Source organism: Oncorhynchus kisutch, linkage group LG12 (genome assembly GCF_002021735.2).
Source record: "Oncorhynchus kisutch isolate 150728-3 linkage group LG12, Okis_V2, whole genome shotgun sequence".
Lineage (NCBI taxonomy): Eukaryota > Metazoa > Chordata > Actinopteri > Salmoniformes > Salmonidae > Oncorhynchus > Oncorhynchus kisutch.
Window position 1 is genome coordinate 29,712,870 of NC_034185.2, and position 13,912 is coordinate 29,726,781.

Sequence of the window (13,912 nt, forward strand, 5' to 3'; positions counted from 1 at the left end):
CCATGATAGGTATAACACCGGGAGCTGCTTGTGGATTTGACAGCTGTAACGCAGTTCCACCTCAGACACATCAAAACAACAGCTATATAGGAGTCAGCTAGCATGGATCTGATTGAATCTAGCCTGAGGTAAGGACCGGAGTAAAGCAAAGCTATATCATTGCACCAACCCTCTTCTTCAAACCAACATCAGAGTCCTGGAGTGAACCAACTACTTCAGTAAAGAAGTCACAATTATGAAACATCAACTTCGATGGGCAGGTCACCCTGTGAGTATGAACAACTCAAAGCTTCCTAAACAGGTCTTCTACTCCCAGCTCAGAGATGGATCCGGCACCCCTGGAGGTCAGAAAAAGCATTTCCATGACCTTAAAGCACTGCTCAAGAAACAGGGAAGAGTGGGTTATGTTGAGCCATTTTTTACATTCAGGATCACCACGTCAAGGTGAATATATCTACATATATTTCAGGATATTGTCTCTTTGCAAAACTTACACTGGGTATGGGGTAAATTGAGCATAGGGACAGGGTAAGTTGAGTCGCCTTGGTAAGTGGGTGATGCTGTCCTGTGACAGTGGGTGATGATGCTGGTAGGTCAAAGTTTAATTCATGAAATGGGGGTGTGGTATATTGTATATCTTAAAATGTATGCCTACATTCAGATATATACAGTGCCTTCGGAAAGTATTCAGATTTGACTTTTTTAAATTGATAAAGGAAAACAATTGAATCAATCTACACACAATACCCCATAATGACAAAGCAAAAATAGGTTTTTATAAATGTTTGCTAATTTATAAACAAATAAAAAAACGGATATAAAATATACATAAGTATTCAGACGCATTACAAGTTTGGCACACCTGTATTTTGAGAGTTTCTCCCATTCTTCTCTGCAGATCCTCTCAAGCTCAGGTTGGATGGGGAGCGTTGCTGCACAGCTATTTTCAGGTGTCTTCAGAGAAGTTTGTTTGGGTTCAAGTCAGTGCTCTGGCTGTGCCACTCAAGGACATTCAGAAACCTGTCCCGAAGCCACTCCTACGTTGTTTTGGCTGTGTGCTTAGGGTCGTTGTCCTATTGAAAGGTGAACCTTTGCCCCAGTCTGAGGTCCTGAGCGCTCTGTAGCAGATTTTCATCAAGGATCTTTCTGTACTTTTCCCCGTTCATCTTTCCTACGATGCTGGTACCTGCCACTAAAAAACATCCCATCCAGCATGATGCTGCCACCACTATGCTTCACTGTAGGAATGGTGCCAGGTTTCCTCCAGGCGTTACGCTTGGCATTCAGGCCAAATAGTTCAATCTTGGTTTCATTAGACCAGAATATCTTGTTTCTCATGGTATGAGAGTCTTTAGGTGCCTTTTGGCAAACTCCAAGCGGGCTATCGTGTGCCTTTTACTGAGGAGTGGCTTCCGTCTGGCCACTCTACCAGAAAGGCCTGATTGGTAGAGTGCTGCAGAGATGGTTGTCCTTGAACCTTCAATGCTGCAGACATTTGTTGGTACCCTTCCCCAGATCTGTGCCTTGACACAATCCTGTCCAGGAGCTCTACAGACAATTCCTTCGACCTCATGGCTTGGTTTTTGCTCTGACAAGCTCTGTCAACTGTGGGACCTTATATAGACAGGTGTGTGCTTTTCCAAATCATGTCCAACCAATTGAATTTACAACAAGTGGACTCCAATCAAGTTGTGGAAACATCTCAAGGATGATCAATGGAAACAGGATGCACCTGAGCTCAATTTCGAGTCTCATAGCAAAGGGTCTGAACACTTACGTAAATAAGGTATTTCTGTTTTATGTTTTTAATATATTTGCTAACATTCTAAAAACCTGTGTTTGCTTTGTCATTATGGGGCATTGTGTGTAGATTGCTGCGGAAATGCTAGACAACAGGAACTAGAGACAGACAGGAGCACTGGAAAAATACTGGTAGGCTTGACGAAACTAAATGAACTGGCAACATACAGAGAACACAGGTATAAATACACTGGGGATAATGAGGAAGATGGGTGACATCTGGAGGGGGGTGGGGAAAAACACAAATACAGGTGAAACAGATCAGGGTGAGACAGGTGTGAATACCTCCCGAAGGCACTGTAGATCGCTCTGTTCAATATCACTTACCCTTCCATTTCTTGATTAGTTGTCTGGGACAGAGATGTTGTTTCGATGTGCCAATTCGAAGGTACTAAGCCCATGAAACTGGTCCGGGAGACTCTTGATACATTTATCAAGCTCAGACTCCATGTCATCAGACAAGACCTTGTGTGCCTCTGTTACTCTCTCATAGCCTTTCTTTCACACAGGTACATGTTCGTTATCCTTTGTGTACCTCTTCAGTGTCATTCAGTCATTTAAAAAAAAATCTCTTGCTGCTGCTCAAATGGACTTCTTCCATTCTCTCACTTCCTTGGCTGCTCTCGTAAGAACCTCAATGGGGGCTAGACCCTTACTTGTTTTACATTTGTATACACGGGGAATGATTGTCTTCTCTGTAACAATACAAATTCACTATCTTGAGTTTATATGCAAAAATACTACTATATTAGCCCACATACATACAGTGCCTTCACACCATTTGAATATAGTATTCATACTCCTTGACCTTTTCCCCATTGTGTTGTGCTACAAAGTGGGATTAAAATGGATTCGATTGTCATTTTTTGTAAACGATCTACACAAAATACTCTAATGTCAAAGTGGAAGAAAAATGTGAAGATTTATTTGTAATGAATGGAAAATAAAACGCAATATATTTTGATTAGATAAGTATTCAACCCCGAGTCAATACATGTTAGAATCACCTTTTGGCAGCAATTACAGCTGTGAGTCTATCTGGGTAAGTTTCTAAGAGCTTTGCACACCTGGATAATACAATATTTGCACATTATATTTTTGATTTATTATTCAAGCTCTGTCAAGTTGGTTGTTGATCATTGTTATACAGACATTTTCAAGTCTTGACATACATGTTCAAGACAATTTTATTCAAAGGTGTAACTAGGCCACTCAGGAACATTCAATGTCGTCTTGGTAAATTAAATACATAAAATTAAATAAAAATCCAGTGTATATTTGGCCTTGTGTTTTAGGTTGTTGTCCTGCTGAAAGGTGAATGTGTCTGTCTTGAAATTCACTGCTCAACTAAGGGACCTTACAGATAATTGTGTGTGGGGTACAGAAATGGGATAGTCATTAAAAAATCATGTTAAACACTATTGCACACAGACTTAGTCCATGCAACTTATTATCTGACTTGTTAAGCACATTTTTACTCTTGAACTCCTGAACATTTCAGCTTTTAATTTTTCAGAATTTGTAAACAAATCTAAAAACATTATTATACTTTGACATTATGGAGTATTGTGTGTACATCAGTGACACAACATCTAAATGTAACCCATTTTAAATTCAGGTTGTAAAACAACAAAACATGGAAAAAGGGTGTGAATACTTTCTGAAGGGACTGTAGCTACAAGGATGCACTTTCATGCTCGATTTAGGACCTCATATTGTAGCTTATAGAGACCCCAACTGATGTATAAAACAATCTTAAAATGATCTACTTTGGTTTAGATACAAGCATTATGAAATACAAATTCATTTTACTTTTTGAAAATAATTTTTGGGGACCTAACATGCTTACCACATTTTCCATGTGTTTTTTTCCTTCAGACTCCGTTAAATTATGACTTCTTACAAAATATTTTGTGTATGGTTTCCTAGAAATAATTGGTGGCTCAACTTACCCTACTCCTCCCTATGGATACAAACAACTGGGTAATCCATTCCCTTGACAGATCCTCATGGAAGACCAAAATCACTAATGGAACACAACTCTTCGAGGCCGAAATAAGATAACGCTAGTCGGGAAAAGAGCACGGACAAACACTGGTGCCAACAACAAGCCCTGGCCAAAAGATGTAACATCCCTGCCCCCACTGTGACGAAATGTGCAGGTCACGCACGGATTGGCCTATTCAGCCATCATTGGAACCGTGGCCAGCCACACCATAACACGGACCTGTGATAGCTGGAGGGAAATCATACTCGACTACGAGGGATCCCAAAGGAAGGAAGGTTTGTGTAGCTGCATTGGTAGCCTCTTGATACTTGGCTCTATGGCCTACAGGGAATGTGAGAGAAAGAAAGATGGAGGGAGACAGAGAGAACGAGAAGGAAGGGAAAGACCGATACACACCGAGGAAAAGAGAGAAAAGGCAGTGACAGCCATAGAAAGAGAAGGGGGAAAGAGCAAGGTAGAGATACAGTACAGTAGACACAGGAAAAGAGAGTGATCGTCTCCTCTGCCCTACGTATCAGTATGTGCAGTGGGGCTCGAGAGCTGTCCTCCCTCATCGATCACTCTCATTTCAGGGAGGTGAGGATGAGGCACAGTCCAATTCAAGGTCAGGCCATGTGTATCTGCTCCACATGTGCATGCATTGTGTGTGTGTGGGTGTATGTATGCTTGCATGTGTTTAGTACTGCTTATTCTATACAAGTGGGATTGTGTGCACATGGCAGTAGTCAGTGTAAAGATCTATATTCTGTGGGTGCGTGCTTACAAGTGTGCATGCATATACACGTGTACAACCAGCTCCTGCCTCCCCCGCCCCCCACTCCACTCGGCATAAGTACAGTAGCTGAACTCCTGCTATCAGCTCATGCAGCCATCTCTTGCCATTATGTAATGACGTCAACAAGAAAATGTCTAACTAACCCAAGATAGATCAGAGCCTGTCGTTTTTCAATGGGAGAAAAACTAATCATAGTGGGCAGAACAAGCAAGGAGGTGGGCAGAGCCTATTGGTGCGTTCATCCATTTATTTGCACATTTCTGTTAAGGAATGCCTATGCTGTGAAGTGTGCATGTGCAATAACTAAATTCGATTTTGCACCCCTTCTACATTTAAAAAAACTTTAGCAAAGGGTAAAGTCTACAAAACGCAGTTCACTCTGTTACAGATTCTAGTTTTGGAAACAGAAAACTGTATAGAGATCAAATGTTTCATCAATGAGAAAATTAGCAGAATGTCGGCCATTTCTCTCCATCTTCTCCCACGGCTGGCCACTGGGCTTCCTCTCATCACCATATTTGGTAGTGAGTGGAAATGCCAACCGGATGCTTCACATTTATACATCCGGTGAAATATCTGGCTCATTGTTCTTTCTGTGATGTCAAGCTTGCATGGGGTCAGCGCCGATACACACATTGTGGGAGAAGTTAGCTGTCAAAGTAATTTCAGACCCATGCTCCGTGTTTATGAAAAATATCTTATTCATCTTAGCAATGCCGCTGCCCTGGGGAAGACTGTGCTCCAGATGGCACCCTATTCCCTAGTGCACTACAGTCGTGGCCAAAAGTTTGGAGAATGACACAAATATTAATTTCCACAAAGTTTGCTGCTTCAGTGTCTTTAGATATTTTTGTCAGATGTTACCATGGAATACTGAAGTATAATTACAAGCATTTCATAAGTGTCAAAGACTTTTATTGACAATTACATGAAGTTGATGCAAAGTGTCAATATTTGCAGTATTGACCCTTCTTTTTCAAGACCTCTGCGATCCACCCTGGCATGCTGTCAATTAACTTCTGGGCCACATCCTGACTGATGGTAGTTTGTCAGAATTTGTGGGGTTTTGTTTTTCCATCCTCTTCTTGAGGATTGACCACAAGTTTTCAATGGGATTAAGGTCTTGGGAGTTTCCTGGCCATGGACCCAAAATATCGATGTTTTCTTCCCCGAGCCACTTAGTTATCACTTTTGCCTTATGGCAAGGTGCTCCATCATGCTGGAAAAAGCATTGTTTGTCACCAAACAGTTCCTGGATGGTTGGGAGAAGTTGATCTCGGAAGATGTGTTGGTACCATTCTATATTCATGGCTGTGTTCTTAGGCAAAATTGTGAGTGAGCCCACTCCCTTTGCTGAGAAGCAACCCCACCCATGAATGGTCTCAGGATGCTTTACTGTTGGCATGACACAGGACTGATGGTAGCGCTCACCTTGTCTTCTCCAGACAAGCTTTCTTCCGGATGCCCCAAACAATCGGAAAGGGGATTCATCAGAGAAAGTGACTTTACCTCATTCCTCAGCAGTCCAATCCCTGTACCTTTTGCAGAATATCAGTCTGTCCCCGATGTTTTTCCTGGAGAGAAGTGGCTTCTTTGCTGCCCTTCTTGACACCAGGCCATCCTCCAAAAGTCTTCGCCTCACTGTGCGTGCAGATGCACTCACACCTGCCTGCTGCCATTCCTGAGCATGCTCTGTACTGGTGGTGACCCGATCCCGCAGCTGAATCAACTTTAGGAGACGGTCCTGGCACTTGCTGGACTTTCTTGGGCGCACTGAATCCTTCTTCACAATAATTGAACAGCTCTCCTTGAAGTTCTTGATGATCCGATAAATGGTTGAATTAGGTGCAATCTTACAGGCAGCAATATCCTTGCCTGTGAAGCACTTTTTGTGCAAAGCAATGATGACGGCACTGTTTCCTTGCAGGTAATCATGATTGACAGAGGAAGAATCATGATTCCAAGCACCACCCTCCTTTTAAAGCTTCCAGTCTGTTATTCGAACTCAATCAGCATGACAGAGTGATCTCCAGCCTTGTCCTCGTCAACACTCACACTTGTGTTAACAAGAGAATCACTGACATGTCAGCTGGTCCTTTTGTGGCAGGGCTGAAATGCAGTAGAAATGTTTTTTGGGGATTCAGTTCATTTTCATGGCAAAGAGGGATTTTGCAATTAATTGCAATTCATCTGATCACACTTCATAACATTCTGGAGTATATGAAAATTGCCATCATACAAAATGAGGAGGCAAACTTTGTGAAAATTTATATTTGTGTCATTCTCAAAACTTTTGGCCACGACTGTACTTTTGACCAGAGCTCTAGTGTACTACTAAGGAATAGAGTGCCAATTGGAATGCTGCCTTTGACTTGAGTGAAATGGATTATCTCTGCCTCTGTAATCATTGTAACACGCCTTGGTAGATTTGTGGAGTGGATATGTGTTTGTAAAAATAAATGCTAAAATGTGTATTTATTTTTAGAATGTTATATTCAAAGTTTTCCCACAATAAACATCCGGTCACATTGTACAATTCAAGATATCATTAAAGATGGGCTACTTGGCTTCAGCACCCAGAGAAACAAATGTGTTTTCCTGTTTGGGCTACAGTTGATCATGCCAGATTGTGCAATTGGGGCGTGCTGTGACTCACCTGAATCAGTCTTGGAACCCCCAGGGTGTCTGTGCACATCTTTGGTCAAGCCCAGCACTAACACACCAGACACAGACACCCTGGGGGTTCCAAGACTGATTCATGAGTTTCAGCCTCTTTCTCCTCCACCTCTCTTAGGCTCTCCCTTCTTTTTCTCTCACCCCTCTTTCTTCCTGTGTCTACTGTACCGTAGCTCCACCTTGCTCTCTCTCCCTTCTCTTTGAATCAGTGCTCTTATAAGCTGTGTTCCAGCACCTCCTGATTAACAAATTAAGCACTGGTGCATACCCTAGGGGTCCTCCAGTGATGGATTGGGAAATGTGTAATGTAGCATCCAGGTATAATGTGTTTGGATGCAGTGTATTGTAAGACTTGTTATGAGCATACATGGCATTGTTATAATACCTTTATAGTCACCTCATAACGATCCGGGCTAAATAGCATCATTGTCGGATGAGACAGTTGAAAATGTTGTCCATAGAGAGACATAACATATTATAAGCCTAATAAGACATACAGTTAACACCAACATTAAAATCAAGAAAACACCAACATAAAGAGTCTTAACAAGACATTGAGCCACCACGAGCCAGAACAGCTTCAATGCACCTTGGTATTGATTCTACACGTGTCTGGAACTCTATTGGAGAGATGTGACACCATTCTTCCACGAGAAATTCCATAATTTTGTGTTTTGTTGATGGTGGTGGAAAACGCTGTCACAGGCGACGCTCCAGAATCTCCCATAAGTGTTCAATTGGGTTGAGATCTGGTGACTGGCACACACACACGCATGCACGCACGCACGCACGCAACACACACACACCATTAAACCCCCTATGCTCCTTTGAGACCCCTCTGTCAAAGTCACTGAGATCTCTTCTTTTAGCCATGGTAGCCAAGATAATGTAATGTAACTCTGCCAGACAAATAAACATTTGGACACCTTGTAACGATTTCGTTCTAATCCAAGTCAAGGTCATGCTTTTAAATATTCAGAGTATATGATACTGCTGCAAATTCACAAGAGTAAGAGTTTTAAGAAACACCACATTAAAATGTCAGTAGTGTCAGTTCACTATTTCTTAACACCTACTCCTATCTTTCTCTATTTCACCCTTTGTTCCCACCACTTCCACTCTTTCTTTCCACCGGTCCTCGCTTTCTCTTCCCCCCCCCCCCCCCAGTGAGATACATAGCTGATACGATCATATCATCCAATAAAAAAAATACACACTAACTGAAATTAGTTTATTCACTGATAAAAATGGAATGTGTGTGATTGTGTTGTTGTGAGGAACTATTGTTCCTTAACTAGGGCCGGGATTCAATGCAAGGCACGTTATTGTGTACCACAGTACACTATACCACAGTACACTGTAACCGACTTTAAACAGTAATTTACGATTGAGCTGCCATAAGCACTGTGAATGCTATCTCTGCGAACATCAAGGAAAATGCCTTTAAAAGGCACATTGTCGGATGTATAGAGATGTGCGCTATAACACACCTTGGATTGAATCCAGGCCTAGATTAACTTGGAATGCTGTTAGGAAATGTTCTGTTCAAAAGCTGGTGGACTTGACGTGTAGAATATCAAAATACAGAACACCAGGATCTACCATCCTTTTCAGTTTACCAGTGAATTCATATAAAATCATAAAATGACAGAATTTTGTCATAAAACATAATGTAAGTAAATGTACAAAAACAGGCTAATATTTCATCTGAAATGGCCATTTGAGGCGAAACAACATATATAAACATACAAACAGACTACCCAACAAGGATTGATATTTACATTCATACATAGTTGTAGTTCTTCAGATTTGCTTTTGAAAAGTATGCACAAGATAAAATAGCTGAAATACAATGACATTTCTACAAACAAACAAAAGCATTTCAGTAAACTTTCTTTTCTTTTTTCCCTTCCTTTTTACAATGATATACAGAGCTCTACCAAGAGATAGCTGCCTTGGAGTGCTTGTACTATTCTAGGTTTCATGGATACATCAGGCCTCACTTTGTCAAAGCATAAAAGTGCCGCTAGTGTGGAAAGTGACCGTATTACTCCTAATAATCGTAGCAGCATTTTATTTTTGAAAATATCCACAATCCTCGGTCACCTACTTTTCTATTGTTACAGAGTTCACACTGATCCGTCTGTCCACTCAATGAGCAGTCGGCGAGAACAGCTAGGTCGTGCGGCACTTCTTTGCTTTTTCAAAATACCACCCACTGAGTTTTGCATTAGGTACATATTTTACTAAATGGATGCCAGTTAATTTCATTATTTAAAAAACTGCATTTGTGAATACCAGCATTTGATGACGATCATAAAGGGAGATTCTACAGAGATCAAAGGACGGGGGTAAACAAGGATGGACGTAAGCACAGTATCAATTCCCTTTCAACCACATGACAGTCGGTAATAAACAACAAGATAAATAATTCCAAATGTTAATTTCAATGACTGGAATTGAAAAGGGACTGACCAACTCGGGTGTTTATTGAGATAATGGTGAGGGGCATGTTGTGCCCATTGTGCTACTCAGTGCCCATAGATGCATTGAATAGCCCTGCCAGCTGAAGCCAACGTCCCGTTTTGACAATTATAGCACCGCTACGAAAGGCGAGCAAGGTTGAGTGGATACACTCCGGTATGCCCTTTCCCTGACCGTTTCCCAAATGGCATTCCCTATATAGTGCACTACTTTTGACCATAGTGCATTATGTAGGGAATAATAGGATTCCATTTGGGACGCAGGCCCTCTCTACAGAGCATAATGCAATGCGGCAATGACAAAAGGCCCATTGCAGTACCAGTGAACTGGCACGACCTAGCTGTTCTCGCCGACTGCTCATTGAGTGGACAGACGGATCAGTGTGAACTCTGTAACAATAGAAAAGTAGGTGACCGAGGATTGTGGATATTTGTGAAAAATATTTTTCAAAAGGAAAGGAAAAAAAGCACAGGATTAGCACCCCCCCCCCCCCAAATTCTAACCTTCATTACTGGCAAAACTGATTCAAGATCAGCATCTAGAGGAAATTTCACCCTACACTTCAAGATGGCTAAAGAGGTATAGTCACATTGTAGCCATTGAAGATAATGTGAAGCCATTCACTGAAGCCAGTCACTTGCAATCTGCATATACCCTGCACTGCTTTAACTTCACTGATTCACGTATATATGTATCATTTGCTAATGCACTCCAGAGTTCCCAACCCCAAAATGGTACCCGTCTTTCTAGAAGACAGGGGATGGCCAATCCTCCTCATAGAGAGCGACTGGTTGTGCAGGAACACACCTGATTCTACTAACCAACTCCTGATCATGACATTGATTGGCTGAATCAGGTGTGTTTGAGCAAGGCTGGAATAAAAGCTTGCATACCCCGTAGCTCTCCCCACACCCAGCCACACTCCATGTTCACCTTAGCAGTTTATCTGAACAGTGGATGTCCTTTTCCTCTCCTCCCTTCCTCTGGCGACTGTCCCCCGCTCAAAGAGGTCAATGATGAGACAACTATTTTGGGGAATCCGCAGTATTTGATGAAAGAAGAGGAAAAATCGAGCCTAGAAAACCTCTTCCTCTTCAGCCTCACAGCCGTACTCTAAGAGAAAAAGAGAAAGGGAGTGAAATGCTAGTGTGCAGGTCCATTGGGTTAGCATTTCAATCAGCACCATCACAAGCTCCCAGCACTAGGATTACGTTGCCTGGGGTATGCCTTCGGGGCTGATGCAATTTATTTTACCTTTATTTAGGCAAGTCAGTTAAGAACAAATTCTTATTTTCAATGATGGCCTAGGAACAGTGGGTTAACTTGCCTGTTCAGGGGCAGAACGACAGATTTGTACCGTGTCAGCTCGGGGGTTTGAACTTGCAACCTTCCGGTTACTAGTCCAACGCTCTAACCACTAGGCTACCCTGCCGCCTGCAATTTTTAACAACATTGATGAAAATAAGCCATAACACCTACGATTCACACGCGTTGAAAAGAGCTTGCAATGAATTGTTACTTACCTATTGTGCCATGGATACGTTCTATAGTCAAGTCTGTATTGACATGCTATGACTCGTGTGTGTTGTGTGTGTGTGTGTGTGTGTTGGTGTGTGTGTTGGTGGTGTGTGGATGTTTTTGTACTGTAATCTGCATTGCATGCTCTCTCACCGTTTCCTCCTAGGAGCTGCAACGCACTGACACAGGGCTCCTCCACTTCTTCCTCCTCTTCATCCTCTGCCACTTCGTCATAGGCCACCGGGCCACTCTCCACCATAGTGGGTCCTGGAGGGGCCGGGTTGGGGCTAGGCGGGCTGGACAAGTTGGGCAGAACAGGGGTTGCAGCCGGGGTCAGGTTAGGGGTCACCTGGAAAAGGAACGTGTTTACGTTAAGCAATACTGTCATCTGCTTATGGCCATTGGATACCACTTCTGCCACCGAAATGTCGCTAAATCATGTCTCTAGCAAAAATTGAAAATATTAATTAAATGAGGGAGTGAGTTAGAGAGAGCAAATGGAGACAAAGAGGGAAGAAAGGGGAAAAAAAGAGCAACAGAGAGTGAGGGATAAATCAGGGATCGCATATCCCAGCAGGCATTTTTGCAGGAGTGAAGGGAAGCAACGCCGGGAGGTGCGAGAGGCCTAATTAATCATCATGTACTGGAAAAGAGGAGGCTATTTGAACTAATTATAGCATGGCCCTCTCTTATTTCTCTCGCTCTCTCTTTCAGTCGCTGCCTCTTTCCTTCTCTCTCATGCTAGGGCATAATGAGGACCATCTCCAGGCGGTGACAGTCAAGTCATGACCACCAGTAGGAGACCTGATGGCAGATGGTCAGGGAGAACAAGTTGACTAGCCTCAAGCCCCTACAAGGCTCTGACCAAGGGTCTTCAGCACTGTTCACAGGCAGGCTTGTTGAAGCCTGGGCCAGTGGGGCCTGGGCCAGTGGGATGGATTGACAGAGAGTGGAGACTGGGATAGTGTGAAGCCATGTTGGCCTTAACTAGTGGGTTCACCAACAAGAGGAGAGACAGCACTATGGTTGGGCCAGGGCAGGGAGGATCCCGATTGAAACTGCAGCAGAGCCATGTATACTGAACAAAAATATACAGTTGAAGTTGGGAGTTTACATATACCTTAGCCAAATACATTTAAACTCAGTTTTTCACAATTCCTGACATTTAATCCTAGTAAAAATTCCCTGTTTTAGGTCAGTTAGGATCACCGCTTCATTTTAAGAATGTGAAATGTCAGAATAATAGGGTCAGAAGTTTACATACACTCAATTAGTATTTGGTAGCGTTGCCTTTAAATTGTTTAACTTGGGTCAAACGTTTTGGGTAGCCTTCCACAAGCTTCCCACAATAAGTTGGGTGAATTCTGGCCCATTCCTCCTGACAGAGCTGGTGTAACTGAGTCAGGTTTGTAGGCCTCCTTGCTCGCACACACTTTTTCAGTTCTGCCCACAAATTTTCTATAGGATTGAGGTCAGGATTTTGTGCTGGCCACTCCAATACCTTGACTTTGTTGTCCTTAAGCCATTTTGCCACAACTTTGGAAGTATGCTTGGGGTCATTGTCCATTTGGAAGACCCATTTGCGACCAAGCTTTAACTGACTGATGTCTTGAGATGTTGCTTCAATATATTCAATATATATAAAGCACCCCGACAACATGATGCTGCCACCATCCCAGCCTCACGGTTGGGATGGTGTTCTTCGGCTTGCAAGCCTCCCCCTTTTTCCTCCAAACATAACGATGGTCATTATGGCCAAACAGTTCTATTTTTGTTTCACCAGAACAGAGGACATTTCTCCAAAAAGTACAATCTTTGTCCCCATGTGCAGTTGCAAACCGTAGTCTGGCTTTTTTATGGTGGTTTTGGAGCAGTGGCTTCTTCCTTGATGAGCGGCCTTTCAGGTTATGTCGATATAGGACTCATTTTACTGTGGATATAGATACTTTTGTACCTGTTTCCTCCAGCATCTTCACAAGGTCCTTTGCTGTTGTTCTGGGATTGATTTGCGCTTTTCGCACCAAAGTACGTTCATCTCTAGGAGACAGAACGTGTCTCCTTCCTGAGCAGTATGGCGGCTGTGTGGTCCCATGGTGTTTATACTTGCGTGTTATTGTTTGTACAGATGAACGTGGTACCTTCAGGCGTTTGGAAATATCTCCCAAGGATGAACCATACTTGCGGAGGTCTACACATTTTTTTTTTCTGAGGTCTTGGCTGATTTCTTTAGATTTTCCCATGATGTCAAGCAAAGAGGCACTGAGTTTGAAGGTAGGCCTTGAAATAGATCCACAGGTACACCTCCAATTGACTCAAATGATGTCAATTAGCCTAACAGAAGTTTCTAACGCCATGACATCATTTCTGGAATTTTCCAAGCTGTTTAAAGGCACAGTCAACATAGTATATGTAAACTTCTGACCCACTGGAATTGTGATACAGTGAAATAATCTGTCTGTAAACAATTGTTGGAAAAACTACTTGGGTCATGCACAAAGTAGATGTCCTAACCGACTTGCCAAAACTATAGTTTGTTAACAAGGAATTTGTGGAGTGGTTGAAAAACGAGTTTTAATGACTCCAACCTAAGTGTATATACACTTCTGACGTCACATGTTTCATATGCACAAAAAGGTTATTTCTCTCAAATG

General features: G+C 42.5%; 1 protein-coding gene across 1 annotated transcript in view; it reads right to left on the minus strand.

The window, feature by feature from the left end:
* Positions 1-8,476: 8,476 nt before the first annotated feature.
* Positions 8,477-13,912, minus strand: part of brf1b (BRF1 general transcription factor IIIB subunit b) — a 131,217-nt gene continuing 125,781 nt past the window's right edge. Inside the window, exons 18-19 of the mRNA XM_020496700.2 lie at positions 11,415-11,610; positions 8,477-10,856 (exon numbers count right to left, since the gene is read on the minus strand). Coding sequence (XP_020352289.1) covers positions 10,819-10,856; positions 11,415-11,610 — 234 coding nt within the window. The 3' untranslated portion in view covers positions 8,477-10,818. The remainder of the gene's footprint in view (positions 10,857-11,414; positions 11,611-13,912) is intronic.